Source organism: Falco punctatus, assembly GCF_963210335.1.
Source record: "Falco punctatus genome assembly, chromosome: 8".
Taxonomy (NCBI): Eukaryota; Metazoa; Chordata; class Aves; order Falconiformes; family Falconidae; genus Falco; species Falco punctatus.
This window is the reverse complement of record NC_137588.1, coordinates 18,239,460-18,260,396: the sequence shown is the minus strand read 5'-3', so window position 1 is coordinate 18,260,396 and position 20,937 is coordinate 18,239,460. Positions and strand designations below refer to the sequence as shown.

The following is a 20,937-nucleotide window of genomic DNA, read 5'->3' as shown; positions in this document are numbered from 1 at the left end:
TGTTAGCTGTCAGTCATGAATGTATCATGCAGATGGTGCTTTCTGAATTATTCCTGTAAGTACTTTTAATTTTTACATAACCTTACACAGTTTCTGGTATGCTAGCAGTGGACACTGGTAGACAAGTTCCATCACTGTGGATCTTTTAACTACCTGAAAACTTTCCAGTTGAACTTTAAAACTTCCCTTCTTCAGCTCTCCCAACTTAACCTATTCAGAATAGACTAGTGCCGTGGTGGCACATGGGAGACTATTAATCTCTATTTCTGTTGCTGTTAGCTTGGTAACAGGTGCTGTCCTCTAAGGTTTTATCTTAAGGCACATAATGGCAAAAAATATCTGCTGTTCTGGATGTTATATAGAGCAAAGATGGGCAAAACTCTGTTCTGGGAAAGGAAACTTAGATGTGTGAGTATAACTTCAAGAAACTTAAAGGTGAAAGAAAAGTGAGTTCAGTTTTGCTGTTTTCTCTTTGTACTTGTGAAGAAGCATCGGCTAGGCTTATCAAAGAAATGTCTAAGTTTCTTTGACTGCATGGACAATCTTGTACAAAATAATTTTTGATGGTAGGGCTTTTAAGCGAGCTCTTTTTGGCATCATTAGGCAGCCTGTAGTCTTTCCTGATAGCTTTGTAATGAAATTGCAACCATATTCTCTCAAGTTGAAGGCAATGTCAGTTAACTTGTCAGGAAGGTTTTCATGGCAGAAGTTTGAAAGCACTGCGCTGTGTTTAATCTAATTTTTTGCAACTCTTAATTTTTAAGATTGTAGTTACAATGAAAGATGTGGTAGTGAAAAATGTTCAGTTCTGCTTTCAAACTTGAGGTCAAGAGTTTTTCTTGTTAACATTTTCTTTCAGAGTAGTTGAAGCTGAGAAGCTAGTTTAGTCAAATACAAGCTTTATCTCTAAGGGGCTCTTTAATTAGAGGCCATTTGCAAAAGATGACATCTTCCTGCAGGGAGATTACCTATAGAAAAGTATAAATTATTTACTCTGTTTTTAAGGAGGGGGAAAAAAGCATATATTTTTCTGAAGCTTTAAAGCACTTAAAAGCATTAAACTTGATATCTACAAAGATCTTTTTTTTTTTTTTTGGAACTGGATCCTGTAAAAAAAACTTACTTGGAGAATGAGAATTCAAGAAGTCAACACATGAACTATATTTTTATGTGCCTATATCTAAAGTGGCCTTTTCAAAAGAGAACTAAATGGCTAGGTCTGCACTTTAAGAAGCTATAAGAATACTGTACATCTATAGTAAGAACCTGGGAGAATGGGTGGTTAAAATTGTTTAGCAGGGGTTCTTCCTCTGCACTTACAGAACCTTGATTTGAGGTCTGTTGATAAGCCAAAATGTCCAGTATAGCCTTTTTGAAAGGGAAACTTTTCTACAAGGTGTTGATTAAAACTTCTACCTGGAGGCTTTCTGGAAACATTTGCATGTTTGTGACGGAACATGGATTTTTAGAAAGTCTTCCTGATGTGTGAGGTCTATAACACAACAGTCATACTTTGTAGTAGTCAAACTTAGTTTTGGCTTGCTTTGGACTTTTGATTAGACTTTGGTCCAAGGTGAAATTAACTTTCAGTACATGACAGGAGGAGGGGAAGTGGGTTGGTGGAAACAAAACTGTAAGTAGAATAATTTGCAGAGTGGTAGTGGCTTTAGTGTGTATTTCTGTGTATTGAAGGAGGAATTTATAGTCAAAAGAATTTTGACCTTCACTTGCTACCTGTTTATCAACAGTCTCTAGTTCTGTTCAGGCAGGTGTCTTGGATCTTAGGAAGCCTTTAAAAAGTTATTTTGTTCAGTATGCACTCATAAGCTAGTGCATTTCTCCAAATTTGTCAGGTGGAAAAAAGGTAAATGTGCTACTGAAATAAAACTTACTGTGTGCTGAGTCGGCTGAGTACCAGGGAGAAGTGCAATCTGTGACTGAAAATAAGGAAGAAAACTTCTGTAATTCTGATCTTGAATAGTTATGTTTAGATATCATTGTTAACCTGTTGTTGTACAGAAACGCTGTCAAGAGTGTAAGAGTGAACCTACCTTTAATGAACTTATTTTCTTTTATTGTAGGCATCCTTAAATGTTAACGATGTACCTCCATCCATTGTAAATGAAGAATTTCTTCAGGATCTTAAAGCCACTAAAATATCATATTCACAGGATGCAGAAGATAGGGTATTCAGAGCTCATGGTAAGCGAACTTCATTTATGTAAGTGCTGCTTCTGGTGCTTCCTTGTTTGAACTTGTTAACTTATTGTTTGTGTTTCAGGTCACTGCCTACATGAGATATTTGTACTCAGGGAAGGAATGTTTAAGCGAATTCCTGATCTAGTTGTATGGCCTGGTAAGCTTTGTCTTACTCTCCCTTCTGATCTGGGAGGTCATTGTTGACTAAACTCCTGTGCTTGCTTGTGATGGGGAAGCTGTCTCTTGCTTCACTGACTTACAGAAACTGAAGGAATTTTCTCATGAATAGTAATCATAGTTGTTAACACATGGATTACAGGTTGTGCCTGTGAAATCCCATTGTTCTGTAGGAAAGTCAAATTTATTATTAAATATAGCTGAAGTTTCTATTGAAATCTGAATTCATGACTTAACCACAGTGTGATTTGAACATGTATGTTCCCCAAGAATAGCTGTATGAATGGCAGCCTAAATCTTGTTTTTTAAAGGAGTACGTGAAAAGTGTGTATTAACTTTGTTTTACAACATGCTGTACTTGAATAAAAAAAAACACCTGTAACTGCTATCAGAACACTTGACACAAAAGGGTCATTGACTGAAAGAAAGAGCAGTGCAATCTGAATGCAGGCTAGGCTCACTTCAAATAAAATAACTAATGCTGGTGTACATAACATGTAGCAGAAAACATGCTTGCTTCTATCTAGTAGGGTATGAGTACTTAAACTCATATGACTTTATTTGCATGCTTGTGTGAATTGTCTACTTCAGTTGTTTCTCTGGTCCCTAGGAGCTACTTCCCCTGTGCCATTCTTCAGTAGCTAATCAAAAAATGGTTTGATCCAAGTACCTGCTATTTTCTGTTTAGCTGTGTGAATCCAACTCTTTTCTTACCTTTTATAACTTTGATACTTTGATGGCTGCACTGCATTAGAAACACCAACATCTCTCATGAGAATTTAGTCTTAGTTCAGTTTTCTCCCCTTTAATTAGAGGGGAAAAAATCACATATGGGAAGCATAAAAAAAGGACTATAAGATGCATCTTGCTACTTGAGGACAGGTACTGACAATGACAGCACTGGTGACTGAGTAGCAGTTGCCACTCAGTCTTTTGTGCACGCTATTTTGTGCAGCTTCAAGAGCAAGTGAAATAAAATAATTAACTACCTTTGTTTAAATCTGCTCTCCATGGCAAGAGCAAAGTAGCCAGTTTGTAAGCCTATTTCAGTCCTGCTCAGTTCTCTGCTGTTTGCTCAAACTCACGTATGCACTGTATTTGATCATATTCCTTGTCTGTGCACAAGCATTTCTGCTTCCCTCTTTGACCAGATACAGAGTGCATTCTAGAAAAGTAAATTTCACCAGCAACTCTACTTTTGAAACTGAATGTCAGCCAGAAAGAAAAAGATGTGGTGTTCAGCTCTCAGACTTAAATTTAAAGCTCTTATTGAAAATTGGCTGTCCAATTTATTTTAAATAATTTGGTCTCCAAGATACCTAGATTAATTGCTAACTGTTTAGTAGCCCATCTTGCCCTGAGAATTTGCAGGAGGTCTCAGTCCATGGGTAGAGCAGGAGACTAAGGCTGTAGTTGGTTCTTCAAATGTAGAATTGTTTCAGGTCTAAATTTTACTCTGGGAACCCTGACACTTCTGAACCCAGCTCTTAGCACATAACTCTTTGGAAATGTCTTCCTTGCTGGTGTTGGAAAAGGAGCTGCTGTTTATTCAGACTGCAGTATTTAGTACAAAGCGCAAATAGTAGTATTAAGCATAAATCCTGTTGGTTCTTTTAACTGTTTGGACTTTTTTTAGTTTGCCATGAAGACGTAGTTAAAATTGTGGAATTAGCCTGCAAACACAATCTCTGCATAATACCATTTGGTGGTAAGTGTTATGAAATCTCAAATCTGTTTAACATTACTAGTGAAAATGTATTCTACTTGAATTCAATTTAAATATGTGATCTTAGTAATTTATTGTGCTCATAATTCAATAGTTAGTCTTTTTATAGTAGTGTTTTAAGTGTGGTCTTAATTTTTTTATGATCTTGCAGTATTAAAAGCTGCTATATTCAATTTAGTGGAAGTCATTAAAAGTATGTCAACACCTTGAATATTGAATGTGCAAGAGGACTGATTATATGAAGCTGAAATCTACCTCTGCCATGGAAGTTTTCTAGGAAATAAGTCAAGAGATTCAAATGTCTGTTAGAGGTATCATGTTTTTGGATGCATTACTTGTGCTCTTTTCCCACAAACATGTATGAATTGGGGGTTTTTCTTATTGTACTATTGAAGCTCATGGGTCCAGAGAGGATTATGGTCAAACACCATGTTGCAAAATCATTAACTGTAATTCAGGTTTCCTTTTAGACATTGTTTGGTTTGAAAGTTAAACTTCTGTGGCAAGGGCTTTTCAGGAGACTAAGGCTGTACTTGGTACAGAGTACAAGTAAAGGCGTGTGTAAGAGGACTCCAGGTTTTTAATCATGGATGCTTTTTCCTTTAAGCCTGCTGAAGTAGATGGTGAGCTATCTTGCTTTGACTTAGAGCTCAGGGAGCACGGGAAGTTTACTTTCATAAGCTTATTCTGTGAGAAGCTCTTTGCCAAGAGCTCTTAATTCTGTGAGAAATCCGTGCATTTTACTTGGTACTTGCTTATGCTGTAGGAGTATAGCCCCTGTAGGAAGGACACTTAACCATTTGAAAAGACAAGAATGTCACTTGAAGACAATACCAAACTGATGGAGCTGGTTTCTCCCTAAAACTCACCCTTGCCAGGTACATCTGAAGAGCTGTAAGACTGCTACAAGTCACCTTTGGTCCTAGTAAATTGGTATAGCTGAAAACAGCTATATTGACTATATCTTGTCCACTGACCAGGGTACAGAAAGATCTTCAGATTGCTTTCCAAGTCTGTTTATGCTAAAGTACAGTCAGTGTCTGGAGTTACTACTATAGGCATTGGTATTCAAGCAAAATGCTTCCTTTCCTTTTACTGGAAACAAAGGTGATGGGCTCTACTGCTCTTGGAGTGTTTTATTAGTTGTCCCTGTATCTGTACTTGCCATTGGTTGTTCTTCGGTAGCTTGCTATGGATTTCTTTAGCATCTTAGTCTCTCTTTTCCTATGGCTTTTGTAGTCTTTGAGAAGCCAAAGGCTCCTTGGGGAGGCTGTTCTGTGACATCCTATAAAATACATTAGAAGCCTGTAGAGAAGTTTGACATTAGGCTGCCCAAGAAAATGGAGTCGCCATCCCTAGAGGTATTAAGGCAGACAGATGTAGCATTTAAGGATATCGTTTGGTGATGAACTTGGCAGTGTTAGGTTAATGGTTGTACTTGATGATCTTAAAGGTCTTTTCCAACACAAATGATGCTATGATCTGGTTTTATTCAGTTTTTTTAGTTACATACTTTCTTGCTTTCAGATAGGTACTGCATTCTTGCATTAAGTAGACTTCTTAAGCCAGTTTTATGGGTAGAAGTGTAGTGACTTCCATAGTGATCACAAAAGAACATATAGAAATCATAGCACTCCATCTTGGATGCTTTGTTATTTCTTACTTTTCTAGTTTTGAAAATCTATTCTGAACTGAACAGAAGCAGCTGAGATGGTCACAAAATTTCATGATTTATCAAGGGCTGTTAAAGCATTGACAGCTCCACTGCTGCCTTGATTTTTTTGAAACCCAGTTTAGGAGAAGGGACAGCCTTAAAAGGCTAATCACTAGCCTCAAACAGTTAACTTCAGTGATCTTAATTTAAGTTCAATATCAGAAAGGAGGGAGTGAGTAATGTTATGTAAAGAAAAACTACCTGAGAATTTTTTGATGACAATTTCACTCCCATATTTGCAGGAGGGACGAGTGTCTCTAGTGCCCTTGAATGTCCTGAAGAAGAAAAAAGAACAATTGTCTCACTGGATACATCACAAATGGTATGTCACTCAGTTGTTGTTTTTTTTAATTCTACTTTTAAAATTATCCTGTGATTACTTTGGTGATCATTAAGGAATGACATTTCTTTCTTTGCAAGAATTAATTAGGGGTGGAAGTATTTATCCCTACTTAAGTGTGATTAAACTGGTACTCCTTCAGTTTAAGTGAAATTTGCTGATGTTAGTTACACCTGTACCACTCCATATGACCTGTATGTATTTAACAATGGAAAAAATCACTGTTAAGCCTTGTTATAGCAGCTTTAAGTGAAAATTGGAGGAAGCTACTATGCTTCTATATTGGAACTTGTATTTGAGGTTAAATGAAAAGCTAGGAGGAAGCTATTTGTTATTGCAAATTTCACTAGTTTTTGCAGGCTAAGAAATACTTAAAGCAAAGGTTAGTAAGGTGACCTAATATCTATAAAAAACCTGAAGGATCAACTTTAAAGAAAAAAAAAAACCCTAGATTTTTGGGTATATAGCACCTTGAGAATGTCAAGTTCATAACTTTATGGCAGTCTAGAAATGCAGTTCTGTAAAACTTAGTGCTAGTTTTCGTCTTTCTGTTATGAAGGAACTTTATACTTCTAAAACAGGGGTCCTCAAACTTATTAAACAGGGGGCTGGCGTGCGGATGAAGTGGCAGGCAGTCATCTGAGGCTGCTTGGTTCCCCCCCAACCCCCGGCAGGGGCGGCGGGGAGCTGTGTGTCTGTAAATACCAGAGGCCGGATTGAGGACCTCGGGGGGCCATATCCGGCCCACAGTTTGAGGACCCCTGTTCTAAAATAATAGTTTTATGACTACATGGTAATGAGATGCTTCAGAAACAGCTGTCTTTGTAAAGTTCTACTGCCTCTGAGCACCTACTGAGCTCTTTAGCCTTGAAGGTACAACCTGGGGTTTGGCTCCATTTTCTCTACTCAGTCAGTGGTGCTTCATTTAAACTTCTTGTTTCTCAGTTGTGTCTGGCTACAAAGTGATCTTTTCTGCAAAGGTGGTAGTTGTGTATTGAAGGAAGCTCTTCGGGTGTCTATGGAGTGAAATCCAAAGAGTATAGTGCTGACTGAAGCCTTCATTTGAACTCACTGATTCATAACCCACAGCTCTGACTTCTGTCTCGTTTGAGAGTGGGAAGGGATTGTGGTTAACTCATGCTTTTGTATTATCTAGTATACACCAAGTCAGAAAATAGACCGCTTTCATGTCTTGAATGAGTGTTAGCCAATTGTAATCGTTGAGGAGGGTAATTAAGGAAATTAAGGTGAAAAGAAGCACTGCCAGAGTTAAAACCTGGGTGTCTCAGAGCAATTAAGATGATTGGCTAAGCTTTGCTATTTTATTAGACACTTAATGGGTATTTTCATCTGTGTAGGGTCTATATTGTATAAAAACTAATTACATAAGCATCTTAGATCAGTTAAGCAGTTTATGCTGAAACTGAAAGTGTCTGAAAGGAGCTGAAATAGCTGGTTTTGAATAATTAGTTAGCCCAGATGTTGTGAGGGGAGACAATTGCCTTAAATCATAGTTTAAGTTGGACTATGAGATGTTGACATTTCTGTCACTTGAAAAAAAATCAAGGTAAAGGGAAGTTAAGAGCTGTTCTCCAAATATTAATACACAAAATTATAGTACACCAGAAGCATACTTCAGAATGAAGAGTAGAAGCTGAAGCTTCTGCGGTGTCCTTAATATAAGTGAAGTTAAACCTGTATTTGTTTCTCCTTCAAGTGGATTGTCCTTGTCATCAATTGCTTAGTGCACCATGTAGTTTGTAGTGTTTACTACATTTTCCTGTTTAGTAGAATGTGCTGATGGGAAGTGACTGTCTTATCAGATAAAACAATAGAATCCTTCGAAGTATCTTAAATTTCAAAAGTACATATATACTCTGACATCCTATAGTATAATTTGCTTCTAGTTTACAGTGTCAAAATCCAAAAGCTGAACTGGAATAACTGAAAACAATCTACTTAACCCATGGAGTATCTTCAAGAATACTTGTTGTATACTTAATGTCCAGATAGTCAGATTCAGGCACCTTCATTCATGTTACTTGTGAAAATCACTGTATTTCTTAATTTCTGTGAGGGTTTTGACTTAACAATGCAGAAGAGTCAGAAAGACTCTTTAAACATTTCTAGTATGAATTGTCTAGTAAGTATACTACCCTCTTACAGTAATGACTTCATAAGTTGTAACCTGTTTGAGGGAGTGAGAGGGTTCAGCTTCCAACTGCTGAATAACTGGAGTTGAATTAATAGTAAACTATATAACCAAGCATGTTGATCCTAAGCATTAGAGAAGGAAATGAATAAAAATCTTTAATGCTGTTTCTTAGTTTTGATTGGCTTTTCAACAGAATCGGATTCTCTGGATAGATGAGAAGAACTTAACAGCTTGTGTGGAAGCTGGCATTGTTGGACAAGATCTGGAAAAACAGGTATTTTTAACTTGTCAGACCTCTAGTATTTCTCCATACTTTCCTTAGCTGTTCCTGTTATCTCATCTAAATAATTGAATTGTAGCTTAACTCTTGTATATTTTCATGCAGACTAGTGTGGTAAGCGTTACATGCATGGCTGTGAACCGTATCACATTGAATGCTGTATTTGATGAACACTTTAAAAATTTTGCTTTTTGGCTCTAGATGCAAAATGTGATTACAGTAATAAGGTGACAATTCACAGCATGTAATGCTATGCTTTCTGTTTCAGACCTTAGATAGACCAGTGTGGTTGCAAGGCGTGACACTTGGTACCACTTACCAGGCAAAGTTCAAACTGTCACTTTGTGATGTGTGGTTTAATCATTCTGGCCAGAGGGGGTTTCCTCAGGAAGGCTGGAACATATAACAGATATGCTGTTGCACTGCTTCAGGCCAGCTACAGGAGAGTAGCTGAAAGGAGGGAGAGTTGCCCAAAGCAAGAGTCCAGTGGAATATTAAATCACCTTTATTTCTAAGTCATCTTTAGTGGCTTTTAATTGCAGTTCATCAGGAGAGCCACAGCACCCTTCTCAGGGTCTTTCTAAGTGCTCCTCTATAATCAAGCAAGTTGTGTATGTTTGTTATTCTTCAGGATGTGCTGTTCTGGTTATTTAAAAAAAAATTCTAGGACTTGTTTTGATAGCTAAATGATGTCTAAAATTACAATTCTTAGTACCTAAATGCACTCTACAAATAATGCAGGGACTTGGGTTTTCTTAACATGTTTTTTTAGACCACTTTTTAGAAGAAAACTTGTTGTACCGAACAAAGCTGTTTATGATGAGAAAGGTAGCATTGCCTGCCTTTTTTATCATTTGATCATAATATTTTAACCTTTCTAGATCTGTTTCTTTCAAGCTTCAAATTAAAAGTGTGAAGAGAATATGCTGTGTGTTTAACCGACCTTTGTCTAGGGTAATGGTTTGATATTTCACAACTGTCTATTCTTTAAATGCCACTATTTTTCCTTTCACTTAGAGTAAGGGGCAGTAGTCCTTTACTGCTTACAGCTCTTATGAACTGGAGTACTGCCGTTGCAGTTATTTTTTTAATATTTTTGATCAAAAAATCTCTTTTCAATCAGGTTTTTGACTATGAAAAGTTGTGCATTTGTTCAGTACTGAATAAACTAGTATTTGTACAAAGGTTTTAATATCTTGAGTCACTCTGAGCAAGTGAGGACTTCTGTGGAATTCTTTCAATGTGCAAAGAATACAAAATCAGACCATCTACTTAAAGTGTATGTATATATATATTTTCAAAATTCTTATTGTGTATACTGGAATTCCATTATTACTGGCCAGTGGGATGTGGTTAAAGTGAGGACTTCAGGTTGTGCTTGTTTTGTGTAGTACAATTTGAGCATAAGAATGATTTAATATTGTAGTTAATGCCAATGCAGACTTCCACTGAAGTACAGGTAGAATGCAGGTATGCATTTGGCCAAGGAAATTTCCTGTTATCTTTGGGGTAGGAGGAAGGTGCAGGGTCAACCCTTCCCTAATAAATGACCAGTATGCATATAAAGCCACAAGCCCCTCTGGTATGGGAGGAGACCATGAGCTAGATGAATCACCATAGACGTTACACAGTGACTTTCAATCATTTAAGTTAGAACCACTTTGTACAACAGAACATAGTTAATGATCCACATTATGTGGTATACTTAAATACCTATGTCCAACATGATTGTTTTCAGTTGGTCAGCACAGATTGATCATCTCAAATGCACTAACACAGTTATCACTTAATGTGAGACTATTGGGTCTTTAATTCTTCCTGTTCAACAGCTTTGGTGGTGTGATTCTGAGGGCATCCAATCTACCTCAGGTGCTGTGCAGATGGCAAAGCCAAGCTAACACAGAAAAATGAGAAACAAGTTACTGCTTAATGTACAGGAATGCATGATCTGCATCACAAATAGTTGACAGCATTGCATACAGGAAGCCCAACCAGATGGCTGTATGTTAAAACACATCACTCCGTGAGAGAATTAAGTACAGGCAATTTGTTCATGTTTTCTGCAGACGTGCTGCGTATCACATTAGGTTAGAACAAGAGATTACGTGCCTTATTGGCTGCATTGGTGCAAAGTTGGTAGTTACATAGTTAAAATTTTTCTCATATATATTTGAATTCACACCTTATGAACAATAAAGGTCTTTATTTTAAAATATGGAGGAGGAGTGTTATAGGTTGATATGTAGCACAGTGTATGCACAGTAGAAGCAGAATCAATTGCATTTCACTTATATATCAAAACCAAAACTTGTACCTGAATGAAAGGGTGTGTGGATACAGGATACTGTTTTTTTTTTTAAAAAAAGCAACAAACAAACCCGAACTAGAATACTGAGATTTGGAGTACTACACAAATGCAGGCTCTGTAAAATGTATTTTTTCCTTTCTTTAGCTTGCTGAAAGTGGCTTCTGTACAGGCCATGAACCAGACTCCATGGAGTTCAGTTCACTAGGAGGATGGGTAGCAACACGAGCATCGGGCATGAAAAAAAACATCTATGGAAACATTGAAGATCTGGTAAATAGTTCTAATACTTTTTCTAACTGTTCTGTTTGCAGGTTTAACTTCTATAATGACTCACCATGAGAGGGGAAAAGGGATAGTCGATTTTGGCTTTAAGCGATACAGTTTTGGCATCAAATCTTGACTGAAATGCTAGTTTGCTTGCTTTTGGTATTAATTATAATTTTAAAAGTCAATTTTATCTTGGTAATCACTGGCTAACTTAAGGACTTGTTACCCTGTCCTGACTCTGGTGTTACCTTCTATCATTTTGTGCTTTCTGTTAATCCAGTGTAATAATCCTGTCAAAATTTTAGGGTGACTCCAAAAGGTCATGTTTTGTCCTACCTGTTCGATGTTCCTGAAGTTGTCTAGTTGGACCATCTAACTGACAAGCAAGCTAGCTTCTTCCACTTTCCTACCTCCCCTAGGCTAGTAGATTTTTCAAATCCGTAGGCTGACCTAACTGACCATGTGGATGCACAGTGGTGAAATGTAATGCTGCCACATGGTCTGAAGGAACTTTGAGGAAGGAAGCAATGGACTGGGAATGACAGTATTGTATTCTTGAATCTGTTGTAAGCATAAAAATGGTTCATCTTTATATTAACCAAGGTAATTTGTGTTTTAAAACATACTTTTTGATTTAAGTTACCTTTTCTGTTATGACAAATATACTAAATATATTGAATTTAAATAATCACTGTTCAGAGTTTGCCAGCCTTTTTGCTTCAAACTTCCAGGTTTCTCTCATAGTTTATAAAATAGCTGTTCCACATGTGACGTTTTCTTACTACTTTCCTGCAGCCCCGCTCTAGGTAATAGATCCCCATCATCTCAGGCTTTTTCATCAGCTCATAGCTTAGACATGTTTGTTCTGTGCACAGATATGACACTTCAGTATCAGTGACTGAGTTTGGCAGGAACTACACCATTTTTATTCAGTAGGCCTGGCTGAACTAAAACTACTAACACTTGTGAAGTGTCATCTGTCTCCTACTACCTGAAGTATTACTGGATGGTATAGTTTTGCTTGTACTGGGAGATGTGAAGCAGAAGGCTTTTCTATCATGGAAGTGTAACTTCAGGCTAAAATAGCTTCTGAAATTTCCATTAGGAGGAAATAAGATTGAAAATTGATTTGGAACAGTTCATGAGTTTCAAAATGGCACAGTGAGAAGGTTTCAGGGAAGTGTTTACCTTCTGAGGAAACTTTATATCTAGAAATGGTGTGTTATATAAGCTGTCTAAAATCTACTTATTGTAGAATCAACAGTTTGTAAAATGCATATAATGAAATTCTTGAACAACTCAGAGCAGGATGAAAATTACTTAGCTACCTGTGCTAGAAAGTTTTAAACCCATCAGCTGAAATTCAGTAATCTTGCTTCATTTAAAGGCTTCACTACATAAACCCAAAACTCGCCATTCCTTGGTATAAAATAATTGAATAAAGGATTAAAAAGAAATCTGGACTCTGTATTACATGTGCATGAATAAAGCTGGAAGCAATAACATTTAAAAATATTTTCAAAAAAACCCGAACTTAGAGCCTTAGCCTTACATACATATCAGTCTTATGGCAGATTTTATATTGATGATCTATTTCATAAAGCTTACTGCTATGTTTGCTCCTAGTATCAGTTGCTACAGAAATACTTCTAACTGAATTATAAGCTTTATAAAGCAGCAATACTAAAGCAAAGTTTAAACCCTCACTTTTTTCCTCTGAAGTGTATGTATATTCTGTATTAACATACTAATGTTTATGAAGTGCTGTCTACACTGAAAAGACAAAACAGTTTTAACTGATATTGCCTGCATGTAGTCAACAGTTCATTTGATTTGGCATAGAACTGGAAACAATCTGTGTGGGCGAACCATGCTGTGTTAAAATGACTGTTATTAACAGTCCTCAGGTTATTCTAAAAGTTCTTGGGACTGCCTACATAATGTCTTAAAGCTTACAAAGCTGAACTGTATTGATCTTAATATTAAGTTTTGTAGAAAGTTAATATCATACAAAAAATTTGTGTGTGCCTAATGCAAGTATTTATAGTCATTGCATATTGTTTAAACAGGTGATCCATATAAAAATGGTAACTCCTAGAGGAATAGTAGAAAAAAACTGTCAAGTACCTCGCATGTCGACAGGACCTGATATCCATCACTTCATTATGGGATCTGAAGGTATAAACACAGTAATTGCATGTAACTGCATCTTCCGTCAGCTTCTGTAATGGCTCGATGATTTGAACATCTTTAATGCTGTGGCTTCCAGTGTGTCTGAGTGGCGTTATGCAGTCATGAATTTCTTGTGTTAGGATAATACATTGAAACTTTAATTAGGACTGAAATTAAGCAACTCAGACCTGTTTTAAGCAGTGTTCAATGGAGTTAGTCTACAAGTCTAGTAACAAACATGATTTAGAGGGTATCTTGTAAGAATTTACCATGTCAGGAATAAATCACCTACTACTGCAATAGTGAATTTTTGGGACTTCTGATTTACGTTAACTTACAACATCCTGGTAAACAATTGTTAAGTTGGGTAACTTGCAAGAAGTATATCTTGCAACAGTTCACTCAGTTTTTCTTTTTCTCCTGAAGGAACTCTTGGAGTGGTTACTGAAGTTACGATAAAGATTCGCCCAGTCCCTGAATACCAGAAGTATGGCTCTGTGGTCTTCCCCAATTTTGAACGAGGGGTAGCCTGCTTAAGGGAAGTGGCAAAGCAGGTAAAGAAAAGCTAGATGTTAACTTCACTCAAGGATGCAGATTCTAGCACTAGGGGTATGCTGATGCCATACTACTGGCAATTGGGAAGTGAGGATTTGAGGTAATACGAACCACATCAAGTGTATATGGTCCATGAGGCTTTTGGAAATTATGCAGTTGAGGATTGAGTACATTCTGAATTTGCTTGATATTCTGAGACATGTTGTGGATGTGCCTTCTGACTGCTTTTTTCAGAGGGAGTTACTTGCAGAGCCAAACTTTCTGTGCTGAGATATGCATCTCCTTCAACAGGGCTTAATTCTCAGATTAATTCAGGGCTATGTAGAGGGAACCAGTATTTAAAGAAACTAAGTTGCAGTGCATAAGTAAAAGGTAGTTGGATTTATGGCTCTAAAGTGACAAAGGATCAGAAGTCATGCAATGGAAGGATATGGTCTATGTCTAGAAAACATTTCCTGAAGCACAGTGACATGTTCAGGTGAGCTGGATATTTTGAGGTGGAATTGTGCTTATGCTGTAGTATTTAAACAGCCTTCTGAATAGTGTGGTCACGTGGTTTCAGGTAGCAACTCAGACATGGGTGTCCAAATTGAGTAACACTTTTCCTTGTGGCTATGCTTCCAAGCAAATCTTGGAGTAGCTAGCCTCTTTCTTCATTATCTTCATTAACTTTTCTTTGCTATGTGTAAAACTTAGCAAATCCTGGAATATTCCCTGAATTGGTGAAGTAATTTCAGAAATGTTTTAATTTATGCTAAACTAAACACAGCTTTACTTTTTTGTAGTGATTGGTCTAAATTAATGACTTAATGTTCCAAGCCAGATGTTCAAACTGGTATGTGAATGACATGTGCTGCTGACTAGCATATACTTCCCAGTTCTGTTGTGCTTCTACTGCTAGTGCTTGTTCTTCTGTTAAAGGTATCTAAGCGGATGGTGTGGGAATACTTAATCATATTGCTGATCAACATTTTGGTTCAATTAAGGAACTAGTGTCTTTTCTCTAGCTATAGGCTTAGTTAGAAGAGGAAAAAAGGCCAATTAGCCACTTAGTGTTGCTCCATTTCTAAGCTGCTGCTGCTGTTTCACTGAGCCTTACTTGATCACTGTTTACTTGAGCCTTAATTACTTATTCTTCTCTTCTGTTGCCCCTTGAATTAATCTTGGTAATAATTACAGTGATAGCTGTCTGAAAAGCTGTTTGTCTGTATTGGTCTAGTTTACTGTAAGATTAACCAACCTGCAGGTTGTGGGTGGGTTGGTTTCATGTAAAACCACTCCTCCAACCTTCTTCTGTCAACCTGCCTGTTCTTCATGCTCTTTCTTCCTGTTGTGTGACCAAATATATATTAATGATATTATGGACAGTGAACATGTCAAAGTGATAGAGGAGTACTTCTAAATCCATCTGATTAGAAGAGTAGAAGAACACAAGCCTGAAATTCATGCTTTGTCATATTCCTGTGGCCATACATGTCAGTATGACTGGATATGGCCATCACACATTATACAGTGTAGGCATATGTATCACCAGAAGCTTGCCTAATTGAAGGCAGCTGTTCTCACTTGTTTTCAGACTTCTGTACAGTGCAGGATCTAGGTTGGACCCAAATGTGGATTTTAAGCCCAGTGTGATGGCAGAACATTAGGTAGGTGTAGCTGGGTTGGAGTTAACATCAGCTGCTATGAAGAAAATTTTGTTCCTGTGACCAAAGCGATGTTAACACACCAATGTTTTGGCTGTTGCTGAACAACGTGTATACAGTGTCAAGGCTTTCTCTATTTTTCAGGCTCTTCCCACCGGCAAGTAGGTTGGTAGCAGGCAAGAGGCTGGGAGGGAACACAGTTGGGACAGCTGACCCGAGTTGACAAAAGGGATATTCCATTCCCTGCCATATAACATCATGGTCAGAAAGAAAATTAGAGGAGGGAGCCTTCCAGGGGTTACCATTGCTTGAGGACTGGCTGGGTATTGGTCAGCTGGTGGTAACTGATTTCTTTTTGCATTGCTTTTTTGGTGGTGTTTTCCCATTTTGCTTATCAAGTTATCTTCATCTTAACCCATGAGTTTTCCCACTTTTACCCTTCCAGTTTTTTCCCCTCTACCACTGCAGCGGAGTGAGTGAGCAGCTGTGTAGTGCTTAGCTGCGTGCCGGGTTTAACCCACAACAATTAAACTTTTTTCGATGTATTTGTAATGTATGTGTATCTCTGCTTATGTAGCAACATAAGCTTGATATTTTAATGAAGAATTATATCTTTACTGCATATGGCAATTCAGAAAAACACTTGATACTTGAAAGGTTAAAGATCTTCAGATATTCCTGTTGGCTTGAGGCTGAACTGAAAATTCTCAATGCATTATATCTAGACATACCTAATAGATGATATTATTCAAGTGGAATAAAAGCTTAGTCACCCCTTTTCAGTGATGATGATGGCCATAGGTCTCTGGTATCAAAGTTTTCTTACAAGAGTTTTCTTGTATGCTATTTTAAAATGAGAATTTTTTTGTTATGAATTCTAGCAAAACTGTACATAATCTTTCTATACTTCCTCCCTCTCATTCCTTTAACTTTGTCTCCAAGAGATGTGCTCCTGCATCAATTCGCCTTGTTGACAATGCACAGTTTCAGTTTGGTAAGTACATAGATCTTCTTAGATAAATATGCTTCTAAGGGTTTTGATTTTTGGTAGTCTGGTTTAGGTGGTAATTCCTTTACTCAAAACTAGACTAAGGCGGTAATGAACCTGAAGTTTAAACTTATGCTATAAAATTGTGATAATGTCTACTTTCAGAAACAGAAGCCTGTCTTTGTCTCTGGGAAAACAGCATGAACTACAACAGCCAGTAAAGAGCCATGCTCTGCATATAAATGAGGGGTGGTTTTTTTGCTACCTTTCCATTCTTGGTATGTAGTCTGCTGGGTAGAGTTTGAAACTCTGGTGGCACTTCCTCTGTTTTGCTGAAGGAGCAGAAATTATAGTTTTGCAGTTTAGTACTTGAAACATTTTCTTGCTGAGAGTACTAATGAGAAGTTGGTATGCAAAAAAAATTAATCATAATGCAGGCATCTTATTTGGAAGGTAAGTTGGTTGATATACAGATTCCTTAAGTATCAGGTATGTGAAAATATTCTGATGTGGCAACAATTATTTGGGTGGGGGAGGCAATGACTACTCACTTTGGACAAGCATGTCTAGCTTTAAAAGAAGCTTAGATGTAGTAAATGCCATAATCGTATGCAGACAGAAATAATCTGTAGGCTGTAAGTACAGAAAGTCAATGAAGCTACTAGAACATTACTGAACACAAATATTTTGTGAAATTTCAACTAGTTCAAATACCAAAACAGGGCGATGTCAGACATGCAGAGCAATTATTTTTAAGGAATTACTGGGGAAAGCTGTTGTCTTACTGTAGGAAATTTGGCAAAAGATGTGTTCTGGCTCAAGACACTCTCAAGGAGAACCTAAAGTTCTACTGCTTTGAAGCTAATAGTTTATAGAATGTAAAGGTCTTGCTGAGAATGTGCTATTTTGGTTGTATCCAGAAAATGTAAATGTGAATAGAGATGGACTCTGAAAACCTCTATGCTGATACCGCTTGAACGAGTCAGATTTTCTGAAACTTCTTTTGGACAGAAGCCGCAGTGGTGAATCTTGACTTCAAATACCATTAATATGGTGGTGCTGAGAAAGCTGAGCTTTGTTTTTCAAACCAAGGAAATGGATTTGTAAAACCTGAGAGCCCAGCAAGCCTTGCTGCTTGCTTTGGTCACTCTTGTGTTTTACTGTTTCTCTTGGATATGTACAATGAAGGCAGATGCTTTTTTTTTTCTTTTGAATTTGGAAGATGTTTGACCAGTTACAAGCTTTAACGCAACACTGAATAAATGATTCTTCTACTTTCTAGCATTGATCTGAGATTGCAGCTTATACGGTCATGTGCAAAACATAGTTTCAGGTGTGTCAATATAGATATTTTTTTCTTGTAATCATTAAGTAGGCTTAAATACAGTAGTTCTTGCAGATGTGGTTTAAATTCATGCCCTTTTGTGATCTGGTGCTTTTTTGTGCACTTAGAGGTGTACTCTTGAGGTATGTTCATATCTGCAGGGAGAGTCCCTCATTACTGAAGAGGGAAGGAAGAGTAATCAATTGCTGAATTCATGCTTTATTCAGGAGGAAGTACTTTGTGAAGTATTTTAGAAGGAAAGTATCATGTAAATGGTGCATAACTTTTTTTATGAATTGGGCTCACAGCATGTAGGCCAGATGCAAGACTGTTGAAGTGAAGCAGTAATGGGAGTTCAGAAGTTGCTTGTAACTGAAAACAATGGAACAAACAGTAAAATACTTTCATCTCAATTAAACCCAGTCTTGAGGCAGAGATGTTAATTTAACAAACTCCAAGACACCATTTATATATCCTGGAATTTTAGTTCCCCGTATGTGATTAAGGAAGCAATTACTAGCTCTGTGTAGAAAATTTTGCACAAGTGACATAACAGTTAATGAAAAAGTTGCTTAACTCCTAATTTGCACCAGTTTTGGCTATTGGTTTCAGTAGTTTTGGCGTAACCTTAAAGTCACTGATTTGCTTGGCTTTGTACTGCTAAAATTAATGAAGTGCGCTTCTAAAGTTTTCCATATGCCATATACTTGCAAAAATCTAAACTAGGGCAGCCTTAATTAAGTGTAAGATGAAATATTTGTGCACAGTTGTATGTATGCCTTTAAAAAAATTACTGAGAACCTTTTCCTAAATGAGTAGAAAGTGCCTTTAATTATGATAATCAAAGTGCTCCCAGATGATTCTTGTAACTTTGACTATCAAACTTTATTTGCCCCTTGAATTAGTAATTTTAAGAGTGCTGTTTGCCTTAACACACCTTTTTCCACCTTTTACCAAAGGTCATGCTCTTAAACCACAAGTTGCTTCCATTTTCACGTCATTTTTGGATGGACTGAAAAAATTCTACATCACAAAGGTAATATTTGGGGTTTAATACTGTTCCAAGTTTTGCATGCTATTCATAAGATACCTGTTTTGGTATACTGTCTCTAGTGCAGCTGAGTTCAGGTGTAACATATCCTACACTCTCCAGTTAACTGATACTACAGTCTCAAAGTGGTTTAATCCAAGATGAGATTATCTGTTTGAGGAGTTATTCCATGAGAGCTGTTCTTACTGGTCATATCTGTAGATGAGATTAATATACTCTGTCTTAACAGTGAGTTGGTGACAAGAGCAAGACTGGAACCAACTTACCTAGCTTGCAGACCACTGATCATCAGTTAACACTGATGGAGTGAGACCAATACTTTACTATCTTTTCCTCTTGTCAGATTTTTTTTTTTGGTCAAGGCAGCCTACCTTGTTACGTGAACTAGAATTCTGGGAGGACCTCAAGATATTTGTCTTGAATTGCCTGTGTAAACTGAATTTTTGTCTTACTGGAATTCATCCCAATGAATACCCTTTGTAGTCCAGAATTATCTGGTGCTAAAGTTACTTCACTTGTGCTTTTGTGTGTGCTATCTGTCTTGTTAGCTAATTTGGAGCAAAAACCAGTAACTAAAGATTTCCTGCAAATACTGGTATTCAAATGTAGAAAACTGTATCATCCTAGATTTAGATAACTGTTAGATAAGAGGAGGTAAAAATTTAATTCTGATTTGATAATATTTAGTGTCTTCAGGGAGTGGGCTTACTTGAGAGACAGTGGCTAGTGTTAGTTCTGCTGTTCTTTCTTGGGCTACTGAAGTAGAAAATGTCATGTGTCTTGGAACTTTTTGCTAGGGAATACTTATTAGGTTTGGAGATAGCCCAAAAATTTTGTCTTCCCTCCCTGATCTGCTGTAGCGCAGGAAATAACTAAAGTAGTAAAGACTTTGGCAACAAGGTTACTGTCAGTTTGAAATCCTAGTTGGCAACATCTACTGCTTCTGGAGTCGGCAACAAGCATCACAGCTTCTTGGGTTATCGTATCACCAAGGGATGCTGTATGCCAATTCCTCCAGCTCTGCAGGAGGAAAAGAACATCTGCAAAAATGAGATAAATGCTGTTTAATACTGACGCAGAGTTTCCACATTGGTGACCACTCTAGAGCTCTGTCAGGGCTCGGTCTCCTGGTGTATATAAGCAACCACTACTTAGGAGAAACTCCCAGCTGGGATAGGAGGTAGGAACAGAGGGAGCCAGTTTAATGACCCTGAGACTGATAATGGAGATGTTACTGGGACAAAGATACTCAAATCCATCTTATGCTTACTTCATCTGTGAATTGCTCCCTATACAAAAAGTTAACATCAGTATACAAAACACATCAGACAAACACTTCATTCTTCTCTTGAGTGGAGTAATATTTTAACTAATACCCCTTAAGAGAATGGGGACAAAGTCTTTCTGGTTTACTCCTCCATGTAATTTGTGACTGTTTACTAATAGATGAATGCTTTAGGTATTGCCTACTAGTTCACACTGTAGTATCTAGTTCCCTCAGTGCCTCTTAAAGAGAATTAAGGTGTTATCTAAGCATTACAGCCAAAAGATGGCAGAATAGGTGAAAGGATTCATACTAGATGAAATATAAGTGGTTCTAGAACAAGAAGGTACCATAAATGGTATCTTAATAGATCTTTATTCCTGTCCTTGAAGTTTCACTGCAGTAACAGTATTTCTATTTGTTAGCTATGCTGTTTGTGTAGGACTAATGGATAACAGATCCTTTGCACAGTGAGGTATAGTCTGTTTCATGGTGGGTTTCAGTGTTGGGCTGGTGGGATGCAATATCCTCCTTTAGAAATACTAATTCAGATATCTCTGACCAGGGCTCACTGTACAGATTTGAGGTCAATGGCTAGAGGACTGAGCCACCCTAAGATACTTTACCTCGTAGCTGTTTTGTGGGGGTTTTTTTGAACCTCCTGGTACTTTCAGTTAACTTCCAGTATGGTTAATCTGTTGAGTTAAGGGAGTAAAAGAAGGAATAGCAGCTCACTGGGATTTTTCTCAGCATAGCTATTATGTTTAAAGG

General features: G+C 37.4%; 1 protein-coding gene across 3 annotated transcripts in view; it reads left to right on the top strand.

Moving 5' to 3' along the window:
• The window catches only part of AGPS (alkylglycerone phosphate synthase), a 58,272-nt gene that overhangs the window by 20,162 nt on the left and 17,173 nt on the right, over nt 1-20,937 (top strand). For 2 of the 3 annotated variants that reach the window (XM_080400372.1, XM_080400371.1), the window contains exons 4-13: nt 2,082-2,202; nt 2,282-2,356; nt 4,013-4,084; nt 6,059-6,138; nt 8,505-8,585; nt 11,044-11,169; nt 13,236-13,344; nt 13,765-13,892; nt 16,482-16,533; nt 18,811-18,887. In XM_080400372.1, the coding sequence (XP_080256498.1) occupies nt 2,082-2,202; nt 2,282-2,356; nt 4,013-4,084; nt 6,059-6,138; nt 8,505-8,585; nt 11,044-11,169; nt 13,236-13,344; nt 13,765-13,892; nt 16,482-16,533; nt 18,811-18,887 (921 nt within the window). The remainder of the gene's footprint in view (nt 1-2,081; nt 2,203-2,281; nt 2,357-4,012; nt 4,085-6,058; nt 6,139-8,504; nt 8,586-11,043; nt 11,170-13,235; nt 13,345-13,764; nt 13,893-16,481; nt 16,534-18,810; nt 18,888-20,937) is intronic. The other variant, XM_080400373.1, reaches the window with a different exon arrangement.